The sequence below is a fragment of the Capsicum annuum genome, chromosome 9 (genome assembly GCF_002878395.1).
Source record: "Capsicum annuum cultivar UCD-10X-F1 chromosome 9, UCD10Xv1.1, whole genome shotgun sequence".
Classification (NCBI taxonomy): domain Eukaryota; kingdom Viridiplantae; phylum Streptophyta; class Magnoliopsida; order Solanales; family Solanaceae; genus Capsicum; species Capsicum annuum.
In genome coordinates, this window is record NC_061119.1 from 78381864 (window position 1) to 78405588 (window position 23725).

The 23725-nt window shown below is 37.6% G+C and overlaps 1 protein-coding gene across 2 annotated transcripts in view; it reads left to right on the top strand.

Annotated features, from left to right (window-relative positions):
- The window catches only part of LOC107842599 (importin-11), a gene marked incomplete at its 5' end in the record, with an annotated part of 62411 nt that overhangs the window by 21610 nt on the left and 17076 nt on the right, over positions 1–23725 (top strand). For both annotated transcript variants that reach the window (XM_047396863.1, XM_047396864.1), the window contains 10 exon segments: positions 2706–3105; positions 4148–4295; positions 4380–4540; positions 5043–5142; positions 17717–17791; positions 17926–18060; positions 21025–21114; positions 21539–21715; positions 21798–21902; positions 21979–22137. In XM_047396863.1, coding sequence (XP_047252819.1) covers positions 2706–3105; positions 4148–4295; positions 4380–4540; positions 5043–5142; positions 17717–17791; positions 17926–18060; positions 21025–21114; positions 21539–21715; positions 21798–21902; positions 21979–22137 — 1550 coding nt within the window.

Consider the following 23725-nt stretch of genomic DNA (forward strand, 5'->3'; position numbering starts at 1 on the left):
GGGAACGGCTTGGAACCGGCGGTCAGCGACGGAGGGTGGCGGGGGTCGGCGCCGGAGGTCGGGGCCGCGGTCGGGTTGGGTCGACACCGACTTCCTCTTTCATTACTTCATTCTTTCCATATCCCTCTCCTTTGTTCTCAGTTACTCATCAAATGGCACTCAGTTCATATCTTTAAGTTCGATCATTGACAAGTTAGTTTCATGTCGACTTGCGGAACAATCACATCAATATACACGAAAATCGAAATTGGAACTGGAACTTGATAACGAACCTGGACTAACCCAGATAGAGTCGTGGACAACATGAATTCGTGACATACCGAGATTGATTCATTTCATCGATGGAAATGAGTCAAGTTACCAGGTCAGCGACGGCGACGGGGGCCGGGGACCGGGGTGAGAGAGAGGGAGAGAGGGTAGGGAGAGAGAGAGAGAGAGCCGTTAGAGCGGCGCCGGGGACCAGAGGTCGGGTCGGGTCCGGTCGGCGCCGACGGTTGGCGACGGGGACCGGGGACCGGTGCGAGCGAGAGAGAGAGAGAGGGGGGGTCAATTGCAACACACAACCAAGATCAACAATATCAACACACGACCAACTTCCAATTTACATCAACAAGGTCAACAACATAAGCTCAAACCTTTAGATCTAGACACTTTAGTGTTGGTGAGAAAGAAACCAACACTAGAAACAATCTAAACAAACAAAAGACTACAAGATCTAGCCACAAAGAAACATGTCTCGGCCAAGAACAAGAACAACTTCTACACTTTCCTTTTTTTTTTTTGTATTTTTAAGCTAGCTAGCCCAAGATTGATCTTGTGAAAACAAAATCAATCCATGATCTGATACCAAATGATACAAGATCGACAAGGAAGACACTAACACACACCAAAACAGTCCATGATTTGAAGAACCGAGGATCCCTTTTGGTGACCCCTCTCGGATTCACTACACAATAACAATACAAACACGATAACAACAAGATTCCAAGATGTTCAACACCTATAATCAGCGAGCCACAAACTAAGATTACAACACAATAACAAGAACAAAAATGACACAACAAGGTCTCGGGTTTGGACGCCCAAAACCGAGAATGAACACAACAACAATAATAAGATAGAATGATAGATAACTTGACACACAATGCACAAACACTATGAATCAAAGTGTATATTGAACACTAAGACCCAAGAATTCATACAAATAACGTCAAATTCTTGCGGTGACCTCAAGGGAGCGGAATCCCTAAGCAACCAACGTTTCAAAACAAGCAACCAACGCAAGTGATTCCACACTTGTCACAAGTGATATCCACACTTGTATGAACACTCTCAAAGAGCTTTCAAAATATCATCGTAAGTTATGAGAAGATGACCTAATATGTTCTATTTATTGCCTAGGTTACAACTCATTGAGCCAACACTCCAAAGCTTGTTCCATTAGTTGGCCAGTCACTCGAGCACTAAAATGCCCTTAATGAGCCAACACTCCAAAGCTTGTTCCATTAGTTGGCGAGTTACCCGAGCACGAGTTCTTTACGTATTGATCCACAATCACTATCGGACTCGTATCAGGTCATGTTCTTTTTCCTCGGTACCACGTGGAGAAAATGCATTTGAAATGCTATTTCAGAGTAATTTATTTATTTATTATTTATTATTATTTTTTTTGACAACTGTGGTATCCGGGTCAGCCTTTGCCCACCTCAACTATTTCCACGGGATACCTGCCACCTCTCATCAACAATAGGTACCAGGTAACTCTTTCCACCAAGGCTAGAACAGATGAGAAGAAATAACCTAGTGTTTGTCTCTATTGGGAATTGAGCCTGAGACCTCGTGGTGCTCAACCCAACTTCATCGAACCACTAGGCCACACCCTTGGGTTTTCAGTCTCATTTATTTCAAGGACCTAAAAGGGTATATTTCAATCCACTGGAGTGGCTTCAACCGTGGACTTAAAAAAGTGTATCTCAATCCAACCACAAATGCACCTAAGCAGTGTAACACAACTTGCTTGTTTCAGGTATTGTGGTTCTCCTGACAGTTTTGGGGTATGCTTTGATTTTATTTAAAACTAGGAAATATCAATCAACAAATGACAACATCATTAACTTACGAACCGGACATGTGACATACACCCACTCAGCTTTATGGCTAGTTTTGCCTACTAATAACCATTATAAAAGGCCAGCATGCCTCCTCTAAGTGAGTAACTTAATAAAAAAAGCTAGTATTGATTGTGCCTTGATATGCCGAAGTCTCGCATCTGACAAGTAAATCATTGAAGCTCTAACAACTTTTCAAGCTGCTAGGGGCTCGTTAAAATACTAGTGCAATTTTGTTAGATTATTGCTAATTTGCACTTATAAATGTTGCTTCGCAAGATATTATGCCTCAACTTTTCTTCCCTCAACAGTATATAGTGGAAACCCAGATTCCTGTTTTATTGGATACTAGGGTAGGAAGTTTGATGAAAAGAAAGTAGGAATGAAAAGGTAGAATGGGAATGCACAATATTTGAATCACCTTGTCTTTGGTTGATAATAGAACAGAGAGAGACTAAAAAGGAAAATGGGCGCGGGGGGTTGCTTGTTGCCTATTTCTTCTCCATTGCTTTGATGCTGCATAACAAAAGATGGGAAAATATTTTATTATATTCTGTCTGAACTAGGAGATATCCTGATCACTCCTTAAATTTGCAGATTCATCTATGCAGGACCGTCAGCCTAAATTTTGGGATTTATTAAAAAGGGCTTGTACAAAGTTAATGAAGATTTTAGTCGCCATCCAGCAGCGACATCCTTATTCGTTCGGGGATAAATGTGTTCTTCCTCTTGTCATGGAATTCTGTTTAAGCAAGATTTTAGATCCTGAACCACATCTGATGTCCTTTGAGCAATTCATGATTCAATGTATGGTAATGGTGAAAACAATTTTGGAAGGTAAAGAGTATAAGACAAACTTGACAGGACGCGTGGTTGATGAAAATAGAGTAACATTTGAGCAGATGAAGCAAAACATATCAAGTACGGTTGCTGGCCTTCTTACTTCCCTTTTGCCTACTAACCGGGTTGTACTCCTGTGTAATGTATTGATAAGGAGGTAAGACATCCCAACCCTTTATGGGTCTTCTCTTCATGCTATTTTCATGTGAAGAAATCGATTTGCTGAATTGAGGTTCCCAAACACCAGATTAAGAATGTAACAAGCTTAGCAATATATAATGTATCTTTTGGTCTTCGTCTCTGTTCTCATTTGTGGTGGTCACAACATTCTTAATCAATCTATGTAGTCCAACTTGAGTGGTTCTTTCTGGTGCCTTAGTTTCATGTTTTATGAAACAATGTTCTTCTCATTACAGCGTTTAGACTTGCAGGTTTTCTTAGGTGTGAGTAGGGTCCGAAGGAGGTGGAGAAGGTGCATTAAAGGGGAGTTATACTTGTAGAGAATCTCAGTAGTTATACTTTTGGTGAATCTAGTGCTAGAAGATCCATTTCCAATATTAAATAATTTGGGGAGATCCATTTAGATTAAAGAAAGTGAGTATTTCCTTTGCACCTAAGGTTGTGGCCTAGTGGAGTTGGTTGAGAACCATGAGATCTCTTCAAATCCCAGTGGAGGCAAAAATACTAGGTTATTCCATCCGTCCAAGCCTTGATGCACAAATTTACCCGGTACCTGTTTTAGTGGGGAGGTAGCAACTAGCAAGTACCTCATGGAATTAGTCGAGGTGCATGTAAAGGTAGATTTTTTCTTTCTCGTTTCTCAGTGTTGGGATAGCGGATATTAGGACAGTGCAAAATGATGAATCTTGCTATGTGAGGGGCCATTTTGAGGCCATTAGAATAATTAATATCCTCTTGATCACTTGATTTATCTTTCCAAAATAACGTTTTGGGACTTGACGAAGACTTCAGTTTCTGTTGACTTCAAACACACTCTGTTCTTGCCAATAAACTGAAAGAGTATTTGGAAGGCAGTGAAGGTAGGAGATTATCCAGGTCATATCTGAATGCCCACAAGCTACGTGGAAGGGATAGTTTGAATATGATTTAACATCTTCTGAGAGAAAATCTTAAGCTGTTGTAATTATAATATATTATTCTGACCTGTCTCCTTATTCTTGCAATTTCTCCAATTGTAGGTACTTTGTTCTGACTGCAAGTGATATGGAGGAATGGTACCAGAATCCAGAGACTTTCTATCACGAGCAGGATTCAGTGCTATGGTCAGAAAAACAAAGGCCATGTGCTGAAGCTCTATATATTGTCTTGTTTGAAAATTATAGTCAAGTATGTTTACCCTATTCATTGTGTTGTTCAATAACCTTAACACATTGCATTAGTCCGGGCATGAACTTGTTATCTGATTTTCAGCTGCTAGGACCTGTTGTTGTCTCTATTCTGCAAGAGGCTATGAATGGTTGCCCTTCTGCAGTTAATGAAATAACTCCGGCTCTGCTTCTTAAGGATGCTGCTTATGGTGCTGCTGCATACATTTACTATGAGCTCTCGAACTATCTGAGTTTCAAGGATTGGTAATTTTTTTTTCGAACACGAGTTTCAAGGATTGGTATGTGTTTTTCATGCTTGAAAAATTGCTGAATCAAATAGATCTGACTTCTCGGACATGTGCTGGAGTTCTCTAACCTCTTAGTATCTTAGCAGGGCCATCTGAACAAGGTGATAAAACTAGCCACAACAACCACATTAGCAAAACAGAACAAAAGAAATAGCAAATGATAGGTTCTTCACATGAAGGGAATGCATAAATTCAACTACAGTTTACCCAACATGATGATTTATTAAGAACTCTTTCCCTCTTGTTCTTAAATATAATCGGGTGCCATATATTGAATGGTATTGTTCTCCTATTGCCCAAGACAGTGAAACTCATCCTTTAGAGACCACTCTATTATACAAACTCATCATTTTTAAAAGTAGCACTTGGTAATTATGTTTGGGTTCGCTAAAATTGGAAGTCATATTCTACTGGGAATATAAATATATGTCTTCACAATCTCTTAACATGTTATGCAGGTTCAATGGAGCCTTATCATTGGAGTTGACGAATGATCATCCCAATATGAGGATAATACACAGAAAAGTAGCACTAATCCTTGGACAATGGGTTTCAGAGGTAATAAGACTGCAGTTATCAAAAAAGAGTGTCTCCTAGAAATCTCTTTACGTAGTGTTCGAATCAAGACAGGGAGATGGGAAGTAAAAAGATATCTGCCTCCCCATTTCTGTCAAATTTGGAATGGTTTAAAAAGACTGATATAGTGTTACTTGCCATCCACTTTTACTTCCTAACGATACAAGGGATGTGGAACTTTTCTCTTCCCTTCTTTTGGGTTGAATAACTCTCCCATCTGCAACTCCTCTTTTAACCCTATTATACAAGGCTATAACTTTCTTTCTCCTTGTTTGTGACTGAGAATAGATGAATCTCCTTGAGCATCCATACTGCAGTGATATTAAGTTATTTAAAATTGGTGGTTTGGAGTCTACTTTACGAACTTTTCATAATTCTTGGCTTGTCCCCTGTTCCATGCTCTTGAATAGGTCAAACAAATTCTTTTTTGTTTTTCTTTTTACCAATCTAAAATTGCAACAGCAGCGATTAAGGACGAGAGCAACTAGTTTCATTTCTCTTTGTCATCAGAGATACTGGAAAAAAACACAACTATTCAAGAATATTTTTAGTAAAGCGAGTTCAGCATATAGTTTGTGTGGGTTCGTCAGTGACAAGTTGGTCTGAACTCTAAAAGACCCTAACAAGTGTCTTTTCTTGGGGAAATATAACATACTTTTAATTAAACAAGTTTATGGCAAGTATATATGTTGTTCCTCTCATTTCTACAAACTTCCACTTAATTTCAAGTTAAGTTTTGGTTTTGGGGGGTGGGGGTGGGGTGGGTGGGGGGGTGTTTACCCAAAATTTGCCAGACTCAATTTAATGATCATTTGGTGGAGTCGAGCAAAATGTTTCTGTTACAATGAAGCTCCTACTTGTCATTGAAGCATAAGTTATTTGTAAAGTCGGGTTTGGGTGTATTCTATGAAATGTTCATGCAATCTTCATTCTTCAATCAGCAGTTCTTGTAAGAAAAATGTTTCATATGGTGAATCCTTGTTAGTTCATGGTAATCTAAAAATAGTACATCTTCTGTCCTCTATGTGGCACATTTTCTTTTTTCCTTCTTTAGTCTAAACCAAAAGGAATGTCACTTTTCTATAATTAGAAAGAATTTAACTTTAAAATCCCCCTTTTACCCTTAATAAAATCATTTATGTGAGAAACATGAGAGAAGAATATTATTGAATTGTTGTTGCTACATTATTACACTGATACCCTATTTATAGACACTACATTCCAATCCTTTTACAAGTAGAACACTACATTATAGTCCTTTTCCAAGTAGGATTCTATATACTATTCCTTCTCCTATTCATATTCTAACACTTCCCCTCAAACTGGTGCATAAATGTCATATGTACCAAACTTGTTACATATATAAGTAGTACGAGGATCAGTGAGGGACTTGATGAAGATATTTTCAAGTTGATCACTCGACTTCACAAATTGTGTAACAATAGCTCTGGAGAGTATCTTTTCTCTAACATAGTGATAATTAATCTCAATATGCGTAGTCCTTTCATGATGAACTGGGCAATCAGTGATTTGGACTCTTTGCCCATCTCATGACACGATGGTGTTTAATTTTCTGATCTCCTAAACCGAAATCAGTGATGCACGTTTGCAAAAACTGTACTGTACCATTGGAAAAATCGAAAGAGGGATTAGGGTTTCAGTGTTCCAAATCCGGAAAAAAACTAATGGAAAGGCTTGCAAAGATTGGGTGAACCTAGGGAAAAAGAATTGCTCGAAAAACTTGTTGGAACAAACCTAGAATAGCTAGAGCAATATTGAAGTTGCCGAATTATTAGATTTGACTGCCGAAAAGTGGTCAAAATTGAAAAAATTATATGGTAGGGTCGGCATGATGGCACGACCTTACTGGAAAAGAGATTATATGGATATGATTGGAATTATGGTGCGACCCTACAAAATTATCAGTTTTAAGGAGTCACCGGAAAGACCACAGAACTACGCGAATCAAATCTGAGGAGTCACCGAAAAGACGCACGGTGCTACGCACCTCAAATATGAGAAAGTAGTCCAGAAAGATGCGCGGTGCTATATGTGAGAAAAATAATAATAAGAATATTATTGAATTGTTGTGACTATATGATTACATTGAGGCCCTTTTTATAGACATTACATTCCAATCCTTTTTCTAATAGGACACTACATTATAATCCCTTCCCAAGTAGGATTCTATATGCTATTCTTATTCCTACTCATATTCTAACACTCCCTCTCAAGCTGGTGCATAGAAGACATATGTACCAAGCTTGTTATGGATGTAACTAATACGAGGATCGGTGAGGAACTTGGTGAAGATATCTGCAACAAAACTGATAAGGACTGCTCGGGACGTCTAGGAAACCTCAATTGAAAGGAACAAACTAAAAAAGTGATCCAAAGAGTAGTAAACATCGCTAGAAAGTCGATGTGTCGTTGGAAAATTGTCGAAAACTTGTTAAAAATATGGGTCATCTCGAAGTTAAGAGATAGTAGATCTTGAACAAGATAGTCACCGAAGAACTGGTCGGAGCATACTCATACGCCGGATTATTAGATTTGATGGCTGAAAAATGGTCACCATTTGAGAAAAAATTATATGGGTAGGGTTGGAATGATGACACGACCCTATTGAAAAAGAGAATTATATGGGTAGGTCAGAAAGATGGCACAATCCTACTGAGAAATAGAAATTATAAGGGTAGAATGGGAATAACGACACGACCCTACTGAAAATTGAAATTATATGGGTAAGATTGGAATGACGATAGACCCTATTGAAAAAAGGAATTTATATGGGTAGGGTTGGAATAACGGCACAACCCTACTGAAAAAGAGAACTTATATGGATAGGGTCGGAATAATGGCATGACCCTATGCAAATCAGATCTGAGGAGTCACCGTAAAGATGTATGGAACTACACATATCAGATCTAAGGAGTCACTGAAAAGATACACGGTGCTACAGATATGAGAAAGTAGTCCGAAAAGATGCACAGTACTACGCAAATTAAATATGAGTAGTCTGGAGAGATGCACGGTGCTACACAAATCTAATATGAGAAAGTAGTCACCAGAAAGATGCATGGTACTACACAAATTAGATATGAGAAAATAGGGGAAAAAAGTGTGGTGGCCTAACTTTTGCTAACATAATCATTGGCCGGACGGGCGGCATATATAACATAATCATTGGCCGGCCGGCCGGCATATATCGGTTATAGCTGCCCGCCAGCAGCGGAAGCTCTTTGATTCTCTACCAAGATCGTAGAGGCTTTGATACCATGTGTGAAAAATAATAAGAAGAATATTATTGAATTGTTGTGACTATATGATTACATTGAGGCCCTATTTATAGACATTACATTCCAATCCTTTTCCTAATAGGACACTACATTATAATTCCTTCCCTAGTAGGATTCTATATGCTATTTCTATTCCTACTCATATTCTAACACTATGCAAATTAGATATGAGAAAGTAGTCACCAGAAAGATGCGCGGTGCTACACAAATTAGATATGAGAAAGTATTTAGCGAAAAGATGCACGGTGCTACGCAAATTAGTTATGAGAAGCCAACTGAAAAGAAGCATGATGGCTCAACTTTTGGTAACATGGTCATGGCTAGACTGGTGGCATATATGGGTCATAGCTGCCCACCGACAGCAGAAGCTCTTTGATTTTCTACCAAGATTGTCGAGGCTCTAATACTGTGTGAGAAATATAAGAGAAGAATATTACTCCCTCCGTCTCATTTTATGTGTCGTCATTTCCTTTTTTGTCCGTCCAAAAAAATGTCACCTTTCTTTATTTGATAACTATTTAAAGACACAATTCCATTTGTTCCACTTAATTAAAGATACAAGTAGTACATTTTTTAATAAAGGACAATTTGGTAAAAATTATCGTCTTTTTTTATTTCTTAAACTCCGTGCCAGGTCAAATTATGACACATAAAATGGGACGGAGGGAGTATTGAATTATTGTTGCTACATTATTACATTGAGACCGTAGTTACACACACTACATTCCAACCCTTTTCCAATTAGAACACTGCATTATAATCCTTTTTTTTAGATCATTGATTCCACAAATTTTAACTATTCCTCACTTATGTTTAAGATTTATTTGGAGACCAACTAAAGTCAAATGTTTTATTTGGTTGGTGGTTAGGAAAGCATGTCAGCTTAGAATATTAGAACAGAACTCCCAGGCATGAAACCCAAGGCAGAAAGTTAGAAGTCCCTTTTGGGCTTCTTACTCCTTTCCGGTGGTCTTACACCATCGGAAGTGCACCACCTTTCTTTCTTTTTTTTTCTTTCTTTTTTTTTTCCTTTATTTTTTCCTAGCTTTCTGGTTTTAGCTATGGAAAACAAGTTGTACTTCAGATCAGGAGGCAAATTGTATGACATTATATAGTCTAAATCCTCCTTAGAGACAGTGTTATGAAAATCGCTAAAGCGCTCGCTTTAAGCGTGAAGCGAAGCGAAGCGACAGTGGGTCGCTTTTTACAGTTGAAGCGTTGGGGCGAGAAAAAAGCTCTCGCTTTAGTTCCAAACGCGAGAAGTGCTGAAGCACAAAAGGCGTAGAAAAGCTCTCTTAAAAAGATATTTAATGTTTTTTTTTAGGGTTTTATTGCTTTATTTAATTTATTTTAGTTAAAACCCTTAAGTGACTATACGACTGCATTGCTGCTGCTTAACTTTTTTGGAACAACCGCTGAAGGTATGCGACTTCTTCTTCTCTATTTCTCCTCTTCTTCTTCTCCTATTAGGGTTTGCTAGTTTTTTTTTTCCTTCTTCTCTATTACTCTTTTTCATCTTTTTTTTTTTTTCTCCTCTTCTTCTCTGTTTTCCAGTTCTGTTTTACTTTTTTTTTTTTTTTGTCTGTATGTAATCTGACTTCCAACTTTGTTTTTTTCTTTTTACTTTTTTTTGGTTGTATGTAATCTGACTTTCAGCTTTGTTTTTCTTCTTTTTACTTTTTTTTTTTTGCTGTATGTAATCTGAATTCTTTTTATCAGTATATATTTTTAGAATAGAAGTTCTAAACTTTTTGCTGAATGTAATCTGAATTTTGTTTATCAGTATATCCTTGTTGAGGAATAGGATGTAGAATAGAAGTTCTAAACTTTTCTCTGATTGTTGGTTTCTCTATTTGTGTTGGTTGATTAAGACGCAAGACTGATTTTTAGTATTTTAGTAGTTTGCTTTGAATGCTTGTTATGACTATCTATTCTCTTTTTAATTTGAGTATTGAAAGATTATGTTATTTATTGAGCTCTTGGTTATTTATTTATGCATGTTTAGTATTTTTACATTTTGTACTAAATAGCGCTTTAATAGAAAAAAGCGTGCGCTTTGCTTCACGTTTCTCGCTTCTGTGAAGCGAGCCCTCGTCACTTTTTTTTCGCCTCTCGCTTTTCAAACCACTGCTCAGAGACTTGGTTTGATTGGGTGGAGGAGTGGAAAATGGCACTGAGGAGAATGGTGGTAAGCAGCGGTGCTTTTCTATGGATCTGTAACAGATTAAGGGGGCATCTGATAATAAAGGCAAAAGTTTTAAATCATGGAGGAGCATGGATGTCTCTACATATATTTACTGCTCTCTTAAGTACAATATATATGGTAGATACATCTCAGTCATTACCGTTAAAGGTCAGAGCAGAACAATGATCATCATTCCTGAAAACAATACTAATGAGGGGTGGGGAATATTAGCCATGAAAATCGAAACATTTATTAATAAGAACTCAGAAGTTCAGAAATCGTTAAATACAACTGGGGATTTAATACAAAACAACTTCAAAGGTGATGGAAATTTCACAGGGCCTTAAAAAAAAGGGAAATGGGCTATGAAGAATGTTGAGAAGACCATGCTGCAATCTTCAAGCTGGGAAGACAACGAACTACTGAGAAGGTGTCTTGTTGGTCGGTTCTGTGGTGGAGAAGAGGCGCCAAAACAAAACGAATTCAGAAACTGGGCACAACAAACATGGAAATAAGCTTCAAACACTCTGGTCTATGATATGAACAATTTTGAATTTCAAACTCGGAAAATAGCAGAACATGTCTTGATGGGAGAGTGGATACGACAAGGGAACAACTTGAAATTAGACTGGTGGTCTCCAACAAAAAGGGCTTTCCATGAGCAGTCAAGCTTCGACTGGTTCTGGATTAGAGTTCATAGCCTTCCACTACACTTGTGGAATAAGGAGGTCATGAAGAAGATCGGAGATGGCTGCGGTGGTTGGCCGGAGAATGAGGAAGAGACGGAGTTGAAGAACCATTTGAGATGGGCGAGAATTCGAGGACCCAAAGAAAACATTCTGACGAAGGTTGAAATCTTTGACGGCAAGCTGATTTTTTCTCTTCTGATTTAGTGCGAGTCTCCAGTGACTTTCAGATTGGTGGAGGAGGCGGAGTCATCTAATCGATGTGACAGTATGGCTGAGGAAAAAAGAATAGAGGGACAACTATGACACAGATGGAAGCAGACCTAATAGACATGAAAGAGGAAAAAAAATTCAAATGAGATATGTGATGAATTCAAGATATACACTATTGGGGAAAAGTCTTCCGAAAACCCCCATGTGGAAAGAGAAAAAGGGTTCCACATGGCTTTAATGGAGGAAAGCAGAAACTTTAGTGCGCCTTATAACAGATTTCCAGATTTTAAGAGTCAGATCTGTAGGGCCTTGCTATTACGCCCAACAACTTTGTGGAGCGCCTTTTATTGAACTCCAGCCTTCACTGGACCTTTCTGGTTATAACACCTGTAGTTACATCAGGGAATTGGAGCTAGGGAATTGGAGCTCGAGAGAGGATTGCACATGGGAAAAACATTTGCAGATTACGCAACTACTAGTGGAGGAAAATAAAGGGAACAACGACAATTACCACAATATGGAGCTGGATTGCGTTGAAGTCGATGACCAAAGGGATTCTTCGGAAGGTCAACTGGTTTTTTCTCACAAACTAAGGCCGTTAGCAATTGATGACAGTATTAATGAGGAGGCATTCGAGTCTCAAGCGACATTGAAATTCCACATTAATCTCCTCAAATTAAGTCAAATATTCGGAGTGTGTACGAAAGGATACGAAAGAGAATTTTTCTCCTTAATAAGGAGAATGGGCCAAGGAAATTCAAGAGATGAACTATGCAACAAGGGTAAAGCAAGTTGTTCGAATAATCAAGCAATATCAAAGGAGCTCCGAAACCTTATTTTCAATGTGAAGTTCAAAGACGGTGAACCGAGAAACAGGGGGAGGAGATTGTCAGTTGTAGAAAAATGAGGGTAAAGATAATTTCTTGGAATGTTAGGGGGTTAAACAATGCACGTAAGAGGGGGCTGGCCAGAAATCTTCTTAATCAGTGGGGGCAGAAATATACATACTTTTGGAGGATAAAATACAGGGAAGTATCAGCGGTATATTACATGAGATATGGAACAATAGATGGCTAGGGGAGGTTTGCCTAGAGGCAGAAGGGGCTAATGGGGGGATTCTAATTTTGTGGGACAAAAGATTGTGGGAGGGGGAGCTGATTGAAGTAGGTTCTCAATGCAGAATCTGTAAATTTTCAAGTCAAAACAAAGATTTCTCATGGTTTGTAACAGTAGTATATGTGAATTGTGGAGTGAGTTGGGGTTATGAGAAGTCTATGTGAAGGGCCTTGGGTTGTGGTGGGGGGATTTCAATGTTATTAGGTATCCTATCCAACAGAAAGATCAAATTGTGTTATGATCTTTTGGGGAAAGGATCGATTCACAGGGCGATATATAATTCAGCTCGTTTAAGGGAGGCTGAAACCTTAGAGTTCAAAGAACCCCTATCTCTTGCTGTTTGATGAATACGACTTATCAATTTACTCTCCAAAAACCCCTTTAAATAGGAGTATTACATCAATAGTCTAGTTCTTATGAAAGCAGGAAATAATAAAACCCTAATCTTGAAAGTCTAATCCTTATGAAAGTAGAAAATATAAAACCCTATTCTAGAATGTCTAATCCTTATGAAAGTAGGAAATATAAAACCCTATTCTATAATAATAATAAAATGCCAAACCCATCGGTGACCTCTTAAACTTGGCACGAACTTTCACTTAGGCATCTCAAGTGGACATTGTTCACTTTTGGCACCTCAAGTAGCCATAAAGTGTGTCACTTTGACACCTTTCGACATCAGCTCTGGTGCGTGGGTCACACTCTTTGCCAACGTGGATTACGTGACCAATTAATTTGTGCCATCTAATTTTACATTGCCACATCATTATATATACACAAAATTAGTTTTTTTTTTTTTTTTTTTTAAAAAGGCCAAAATACATGGTAATTACATCCAATGAATCAATGACACATGTTTTATTCCCTAAATAATTACAAAAAAGCACCCCCCACATTGTATTCTCCACCCGACTTTCTTTTATCTTAAACCTCCATTAATGGAGATTGAACTTTTCAATAATGATAAACATACCTCCTCATTCTCTAACAATAATAGATCTATATTAATAGCTTCACGAATTTCAAATACATGATGAAAAATACGGAGAAGGATGAGGTTAGTGTTCAATTCGAAAATAAATTAACGAAAGAACATATAAATATGAATGGGGGTTGCTTGGAACTAGAATTTTAGATACATGGGAAGGAGAAACATGGAAATTTCAGATATAGTGAAGTTGAAGAATGATTTGAGAGACATGGGAAGGAGTGAAACTGGAAGTGGAAGGAGCAAGAAAAAAGAATATGAAACTGAAAAAAAAATGCAAGTCTCCAATTACACAATAATGAAGCAAGAAAGAGTAAAAACATGATATTGTGAGCTTGACCTCCAAGAATTAATGGAGAAAAAATTAATTGTGTTAAGAAAAAGAAAAAAAATATTGAAAAACTAATGGATGGAGACGGGGATGGAAAAAAATAGTGTGAATAACATCTTTGTTTGTTTAACGGAGTGAGAAATTACTTATTTTGAGCCTTGATTTATTGCTATGATGTGTAATGAATCTTGATTGTCATTGGGTTGTTTTTAGTGTGTTTATGGTGTAATGGTGGAGAGTTGAGATTAGAGGGTGTGTTCCGTTGATTAATGGAAGGAGTATTATTTGGTGTTTATGGTGTGTATTAGTTAATAGAGTGAATATTTTGTTAATGGAATGAAATTTATTTTGAGTGTTGATTTCACCTCCATTAATGGAGGTTAAGTTAAAAAATAGGTGTGGAGAAGACAATGTGGGAGAGATGTAAAATTACGAAAATACCCCTAAATTACGAAAATACCCCTCAAACGCGCTTAAAAGCGAGTGTAATACACTCTCTTTGCTGATTCAGCAAAAGGTGCCAAAATGACACACTTTATGGCTACATGAGGTGTCAAAAGTGAACAACATCCACTTGAGGTGCCAAAGTGAAAGATTGTGTCAAGTTCATGGGGCTGTCGATGGGTTTGGCCATAATAAAACTACTAAAATATAATTAAATGTTTAATTAGTTGACTTCCACGGATCCATAACATTACTCCCCTCACGTTCAATACTATAGACACATTGAAGGTGAACGGGAACATGATAATCAAAGAGTATTAGAATTTTTTATTAGAATTTGTATGAGGAAACAGAGATTTGGAGCCCCGAACTACCGTTACAAGGATTGACAAGCATTAATGTAGAGGAGCAAGCTGAACTAGAAGAGCCTTTTGAAGAGGAAGAAATCTTGGGGTGCTTAAAGCTATGTGCTATGGAAAAAGCTCCAGGGCCTGATGGCTTTCCCATGTCATTCTATCTAACATTCTGGGAGCTACTGAAAGACGACCTCAAGAAAGCTATCCAAGAGTTTTATGGTAAACAGAAGACCGAGAAGAGATTCAATGCTACCTTTGTAACACTCATTCCCAAGAAAGCAGGAGCTACTGAATTAAAAAAAGACTTTATGTCCATTAGCCTGATCATCGGAGTCTGTGAAATAATTGCAAAGCTGTTGGCAGAAAGATATAAGAGGGTGATTGATAAGCTAGTCAATAAGAATCAGATGGCCTTTATAAAAGTAAGATAGATAATGGATGCGACCCTTATTGTAAGTGAATGTATAGACTACAGAATGACAGGGACAAGCCCAGGCGTGATGGTTAAATTGGACATCGAAAAAGCTTATGATCATGTCAGATGGAGCTTTTTGCTGATTACTTTGAAACAAATGGGCTTTGGAGAAAGGTGTTTATGATGGATTAGGTTTTGTATCAGCACCGTGAGGTTCTCTATTCTTGTAAATGGTGAACCTGCACGTTTTTTTTCCATCGAAAAGGGGTATCAGATAGGGTGATCATCTATCTCCTTTTTTGTTCATTTTGGTAATGGAGGGGTTTGATAGCTTGATGAGAATTGCCTTACAAAACAGGTGGATTAGAGGCTTTCAGCTCAATGGACACAATGGCGACACTAAGGAGATGTGTCATCTACTCTATGCTGATGACACAGTTATCTTCTGTGAGCCACAAGGGGAACAAATAAGGTTCATCAAACTAATTTTATTGTTTTTTGAAGTTTCTGCAGGTCTGAAAATCAACTGGGAAAGAGTAGTCTTTTCCGTATTCAAGAGGTGACAAATATCCAACAACTAGCAAACATATTAGGATGCAAAGTGGAGAATTTACCAACAACTTACTTAGGCATGCCATTGGGGAACAAAAACAAAGAAGTGCTGATTTGGGATAATATCTTGGAGAAGACGGAGAAAAGACTTGCAAGATGGAAGGCTCAATACATATGACTTGGCGGCAGACATATTCTTATTAATTCTGTCCTAGATTCTCTCCCAACCCATGTTAGGTCTCTTTTTCCTTTACCTAACTTAGGAGAGATTTCTTATGGCATGACTGCAAGGAAATCAAAGGATACAACTTGGTCAGGTGGCAAACGGTTCTACATTGCAAAGAGAGAGGGGGATGGGCATCAGGAATCCGCGGAAGCATATTAATAACATGATGTTGAAATGGTTGTGGAGATACAATGAGGATAGGCAATCCTTATGGAAAGAGTTGGTAAAGTGCAGATATGGGGAAGATGGTTTTTGGTGCAGCAATGCAAGCAACGAAGTATATGGAGTGTGGGGGTATGGAGAACAATAAGAAACCCATGGCCAAAATTGGAGTCAGATCTGCAAATTAGGGTGGGAGATGGTAGGAAAACTAGGTTCTGGCCGGATATCTTGCTCAAACGGTCTACCTTGAAGGACCTATTTCCTGACATATTCAACCTTTGTACTAACCCTGAGGCCAAGATTAGTGAATGCTGGACAGAGCAGGAATGGGACCTTTCAGAAGGTGTCTTAATGACTGGGAAATAGAGAGAACTGCCAAACTATTGGGGGAGCTAGGGTGCTTTGCAGGCACCAACAATACTCTTGATACAGTAAAATGGATCCATAGGAACTAGGTTGCAGTAATAAGAAAATGTGGAAGAGAGTTTGGAGGAATCTAGCACCAACTAAAGTCAAATGTTTTATTTGGTTGGTGGTTAGGAATGCATGCTTAACTAACACATGAAGTTTTGAGGAGGAAAGGGAAGATTATTCTCCCCTGGTGTTCTCTTTGTGGGAAGACGGGGGAGACTAATAGTCATTTGTTTCTACATTGCCCCTTCACAGCCCAAATTTGGTCCATGTTTTTGTTTTTAAACATATCAGAAGTGAAATGGACTATGCCTGAGCACACAGCTGATTTACTGAGTTGCTGGATCAAAGGATTAGGGAGCAAGACACAGAAGATCCGGTGGAACCTAATTCCACATTGCATCTTGTGGACCGTGTGGAAGGAAAGAAATAGCAGAAATTTTGAAGATAGGTCTAATTCCATTCATAAGATTAAATGGAATTGCATTGTGTCTTTGTTTTTTTGGTGTAAACAGTTAGGGCTAGAGGACTCAGATCAATTTATAGAATTTCTAGGAGCCTTGTAAGTATTTTTTTTGCTCTTTTTCCCCTCTTTTTTTCCTCCCTTGAAAGGTCTCCAGCATATCCTTAAATGCTGAAGAGTACTAATTACCAGTTCTCAAAAAACAAAAAAAAATAAATTATAATCCTTTTTCAAGCAGGATTGTATATACTAGTCTTTCTCCTACTCATGTTCTAACAATTTATGGCTAAACAAATGTATAAGGATTGTTTTAAACCATAAATTTCAAAAATTTATATCAAGTCAAATGGTACCCACATAAATTGGGAAGGAGGGAGTACTGTATGTGGATATATAAATGGAAATCTTTAACTGTTTCTGTTTTTCTAAATATATATATAACATATTTTTACTTTTAGTTTATTTAGTATGATTATAATATGAAATGGACTTAAATGAAGATGTGCGGATTCATATAGCCGACGCCAACTTTCTTTGAGATTTAGGCTTAGTTGTTGTTTTCTTTGTTCTATTACTGTTCATATGCTATTGTTTCACGGACAATTGTAGGTTTTTATTATGCGATAGTTATGTGCTATCAACCCATAGTTTTATGGAGCTAGGCAGCTACCAGTGCTGTATATTTTCATCTAATTGTGTTTTCGTACAGATTAAAGATGACACCAGAAGAGCAGTTTATTGTGCTCTAATCAGATTACTTCAGGACAATGACTTGTGTGTACGGGTATGCCACATTTTATTGTATAAAAGAACTACCTTCTGAATCTGTACATCCATCAGAATTTTCTGTATTTTAAGTTCCCATTCATTCACTTTGTGTTATACTGATTACTGAAGCTACTTTGTCTCTTCTTTTAGCTGACAGCATGCCGGTCCTTGTATTTTCATATTGAAGATGCAACTTTTAATGAGAATGAGTTCTTAGATCTTCTTCCAGTTTGTTGGGATCTGTGTTTCAAAGTGGTGGACGAAGTACAAGAATTTGACTCAAAGGTAGATATCAGCTGGTGTTCTTCTTAACTTCACACGGCCTATTTAGTTCTCATTTATTTATTTGTCTTGGTCTATGTTGCTCAGACTCTTTAAAAATGTTGCCCGACCCGTGTTGGATCCTCCAAAATGCACTACTTTTGGAGGATCGGCTAGACATCTGTTGACGTTTTTGAAGAGTCCGAGCAACATTGGTTTTGGTAACCAAGAAAACCAAGGTCCACTGGTTGAAATTCGATGGAAAATGGAGTAATGGACCTGCCCCTCTATTGTTTACTTATCCTTCTCTGCTATTTACTTATCATTTATTCACTCATCTCCTTTTTTTGGCGATGGGGTGTTGGTAATATAGCGCCATCTGATTTCTGGTATCCTAAGTTCCCTAGACCTTTGCAATAACTTGCAGTCAAGGGGAAGCAATATTGATTCAGTGGTTACATGCACATGCATAAGTTAATATTTCAACATACTTTGGGTGTTATTGGTTGATGCTTGAATGGATTGTAATATTGTTGAGGAGTCTCATGAATATTGGAGCAGTTACGGCTCACTGAGGACATGACCCTCGATAGTAAGGTTTGGAGGAAGAGTATTAGGGTAGAGGGTTAAGGTGTGTGGTCTAGTCATAGATTGTAGCTAGGAGAGTTTGGTGTAGCTTGGTTGGTAATGATAGGGTTGGGGGGAGGGGGTTGTCCTTCGTTGGTCAATGTACTCTATTTTTGTGGTTGTTGTATCACTGTTATTTTTATCATGTTGTATGCTTGCGACGTTTGACTATGGTCCTTTGTCTTAAGCCGGGAGTCTATCGGAAACAACCTCTCTACTTCTTCGGAGGTAGTGGTATGGACTGCGTACATTCTACCCTCCCCATACCCCACTAAGTGGGAATATACTGGGTTTGTTGTTGTATGTAGGCTCATGAATATTGGAGGGGTGAGGTTAGAGCGAAGATCCATTTCCAAGTTATCTCTATCCCTGTTCTTCTTTGCTCTGTGGAAAAGAATACTCATGTTATAGTTGTCAGAAAATGGGGAAAAAGAAACAGGATTTTTAAGAGCAAGGTAGCATTAGAAACAAGATTGACACCTTTCACTTCTTCTAATATCATCGAAATCTTTTTTCCATTTTATGATGTGTTCTTTCAATCCGTCTTTAGTTTTCATTTTACAGAGAAAACCTAAAATCCCTGAACTATGAGATTTGGTATTATATTACCCTTCATCTGCCTTTCGGGCCGAAAATGCCCTCGACTTTAACTTTTTGGCACAAATATGTCCTTATTTCTAACGATTCACACTCATAAGGTGGACGAAGGGCAATATTGTACCAAATCCCATAGTTCAAGGGTATTTTGGGCCCTTCTCCATTAAAATAATTCAAAAGTACTTAATATGTGGCTTCATATGATTGGCCTAATTTTGAGTTCCCTAGTTTTTTTTTTTTTTTAAAAAAGAAGTTATCCTCTCTCTACATTAAGTCACTAAACTAACCCCACTCCCCGTTCCCCACCACCAATTTTCTCTCTTCCACTTCTCTTCTTCTTGGATCTTGCCCACCATTTTAGTTTTAATTGTTTTTTTCAACTTACGACAGAAGAGGAAAAAGTATAATAATGACATTCATGTAGAAACGTTTAGTTCAACAGAAAATGATTTAATTAAGTAACTACGTATATTGCATCTGATTTTGTGTATATGCAAAATCTAAAATCTAAACTCAAATAAAAGAATGGAAATAACCGTTTTTCTCCTATACCTTCCTTCCTCCCATGATAATACTACAACAACAACAACAACAAACCCAGTATATTCCCACATGGTGGGGTCTGGGGAGGGTAGAATGTACGCATAGCACTTCTCGAGGGAGGTAGAGAGGTTGTTTCCGATAGACCCCCAGCTCAAAAAAAAATCAAAAGAATGTGAACATGTAAAAGCATTCGAGGTTTGAGTCCTTAATATCCTAATGAGGAAGAGATTTAAAAAATAATAAAAAGAAAAATGAACAAGACAATTGGGTAATTGATTGCAAATTTTACTATATAAAATCATAATGTTTTTTAGATGGGCAATCAGATGGAGCGAGTATGGGTTTTTAGATGGGCCCCGGGTTATGGGTTGGGTTCTAATAGATTAGAGGTTGTTTTAATAAAGGCCAATGAGAAGATGCCATGCAGGATAATCTACTGTACTACCAAGTTGCCTCGGACCTTTGGAATATGTTTTGCTGTTTTTTGGTCTTTCCTGGGTCATGCCCTTCTCTGTTAGGGATGCTCTTGAAAGTTGGAGTTCACGGGAAGTTTGTTATCTTTTGGTGTTTATGGACAGAAAGGAACAATAGATGTTTTGATGGGATTTCAACTTCTAGTGATCTTTTGTGAGGCAGATGTCTAGTTAGCCTTTTTGGTTGGTCCAAATTTTGACCCCTGTACATAATTTTGAACTCTTATTGGATTCTTTTTTTGACAAGAGACTCTTCTTGGATTTGTTAGCTCTAAAGTTTAGGAAGAAGCTACAAATCCTTTTTTTTTTTGTGAGCTTAACTGATCTATCCTTATAACACTTGCATCTTCTTGATGCCTTTAAATGAATTTACTCACTTCATCAAACTTTCCTTTATTTGAATAATATTTTCAGGCAGGTCAAGTCAGAATATGGGTCCTGGGTGATTTTTTCTTATTTATTTGGGAAGGGTTTAAATTTGGTCCAGTCAGATTAGACCACATAATAAACAAATATTTAGTTGTTTTACTTTAAGGATACCAATAGAAATAGGGGCAAATTTGAGTCGAAAGGATAACGTCGGGGGCCTTTTTTTGGCTGGAAAGGTGGACAGAGGGAAATATTGTACCAAATCTAATAGTTCTGGGGGCATTTGAGACCCTTCCCCATTCATTTTATGGTGTAGTCTTCTATATTTTTCAGTTGTTTTTAACTTTTCTGAGCGTTTTCTTTTTGATTACGTTTTCAGGTTCAAGTTTTGAATACTATCTCTGTTCTGATAGCACGAGTTACTGAAGTTACGCCATATGCAAACAAGTTAATGCTATTTTTCCAGAAGGTATCCTTATGGTTTTCTTTTCCCGCTGATCCTTGTTTATATGTTAACTCAAGTTTAATGACCTATATGCAGTTGAAGTTTTATTTTATTACCATTAACATTCCAGAGTAAAATCTCCGTAAGATTCCGCCTTCCTGAAATTTCTTTTGTCTGTTAGTAGAAGGCTCAGGACTTTATAGTAAAGCCTTTAAATTAGATGGTAGATTCTATTATTGAACTGTTATCTGGAGACCGAAACTTAATTGCCTCTATTCTCCTTACTTTCATTTTGTCTAGTCTCTGTGGAAGGATGTGTAAATACATCTAGACGAAAATTTGTTGACAGAATTGCAGATGAGAGCAGGATTCTTAATGAATTCAGCGTGCTTTTGTTTCCTGATTTACTGTTCTTTCTTTTTGCTGATTCGAGCTGTTCCTTTATTAGGCATGGGAAGAATCTTCTGGTGAAAGCATCTTGCAGATTCAACTTCTTACTGCATTGAAGAATTTTGTAGTTGCTCTCGGTTATCAGTCACCTAAATCGTACGGCATGTTATTGCCAATTTTGCGAAGTGGAATTAATAAAACCAGCCCTGATGAACTTCTAGAAGACTGCATGCAGGCATGTTCCATATGTAGGCCGATTTAATTGATTAATTTTCGTATTTGAACTGTTCCCTAATTCCAGCCAGGTTATCATACAGTTATGGGAAGCAACACTTATTAATGCGCCTTCTATGGTACCAGAGTTGTTGGGGTATTTCCCATGTCTTGTGGAAATTTTGGAAAGAAGTTTTGATCACTTGAAGGTTGAAGAGAGAATTTAACAGAACTAATTTTTCCAGTTCTGGATTGTTTATTGTGCTGATGTTCCATGACATGTAGGTTGCTACCAATATCATTGAAGACTACGTTATTTTGGGTGGAAGGGAATTTCTCAGTTTGCATGCGTCTAGTGTTGCCAAACTACTAGATCTGGTGGTTGGGAATGTCAATGATAGGGGACTACTCTCAGTTATTCCTGTCATTGACATTCTAGTTCAGGTATTTGATTTCCTTGTCACTTCTATTAAATTATGTATTTGGAAGGCTGGGCATAGTAGATTTACCAAATAAATGATATGCTACACTGCTTTAGTTTCAGTGTACTACTTCTCCAACAGGGCTGCAAATAGTCAGAAATGAAGGGAGAGGAAAACGTAATGGACATGCTTCTTAAAATGTATAATTCCATATGTTCTGAATTTGAGCTTTAGATAAGAGAAAAGTAACAGAAAAGAGTAGTTGATATTATTCTTAAAATCTTCAATTCCTTTGTTCTAAATTTGAGCTTTGATGAGATCAAAATGTATCAAAACTAAGTAGGTGTTTGGGTATGAAAACCAAAATTTTTTGGAGTTGAAATTGGAGTTGAAGTTGAAGTTGGAGTTTGGAGTTATGTTTGACCGTGAATATAAATTGGAGTTGTTTTTGATTTTTTTGTGAGAGAAGTAAAAGTGAAAAAAGTGAAACTAGGTTTAACTTGTTTTCACTTTTCCAAATACAATTTCATATTATATTTGGAATTCTTATGGCTAAACACTAATAATTTTTTGGAAAAAAGTAAAAAATTCTCATGGCCAAACACCCCCAAGTTCCAATACAAACTTCTCATGTTATAAATTGAGCTTTGATAAGATGAAAATATGTTGAGACCAGGGGTGTGTTCGGTATGGAGAAAATGTTTACCATGGCCAATATTTTTCAAGAAAACATTTTCAAGGAAAACAAGCTGTTTCTTACTTATTTTTTTTTTTTTTGTGTTCGTTACGCTAGTTGGAAAATGTTTTCTAAAAACATTTGTGTATATTTACATAAACTAATGAGAACGAGTAGGCCAAGAGAGGCGTTGTAAAAGTTTTTTTTTTTTGAAATCTTCTAATTTTTTTTTAAAGGGAGGTAGTAGGGGTGGGGTAAGAAAATAGTTTTGGGGTAAGAAAATAGTTTTGAATTTTTTTTTAAAAAACAATTTAGATTTTTTTTTTTTTAGGGAGGGGGTGGTAGGGGATGGAGTAAATATAAAAAATCAATATTTTTTTTTGGGGGGAGGTGGAGGTGGAGGTTGTGGCTGGTAGGGAGTAGTGTGGGTAGGGGTAGGGCAAGAAAAATAAATTGATTTTTTTTTTAAATTTTGGGAGAGGTGTTAGGCTGTGGCCCATGTTCCAGCCAAAGGCTTATGGCTTAATCCTATTCTCTTATGGTTTCCAATCATATTTGGAAAAAAATTCAAATTTCTATTTTATTTGTAGTTTGTTTGGCTTTAGGAAAAGCACCACCCATCATCTATAAATAGGACTATTTGAGAGAGATTATTCATGCTCATTGGTATTTGTCTTTGAGAGACATTAGCACATAAAAGAGGTTTTGAGAGAGTTTTCACCAAAGAAAGAAGAGAGAAGAGAGTTTAGTTGCTGCAGTTTTTCCTCTCCGACCAGCCAACTTCAGATCGCGTTTTCTGGCCCGTTAACTGTTGGATCGGGCTGAAAGTTTTACTGAGTGTTTCCTAACATCTTGGTGTTTGATTTGAGGTGGAGATCGGATTTGGAGGTTCGCAGCATCCAGTTTTGAGTCCCGAACAATAGCTCTGTTTTGG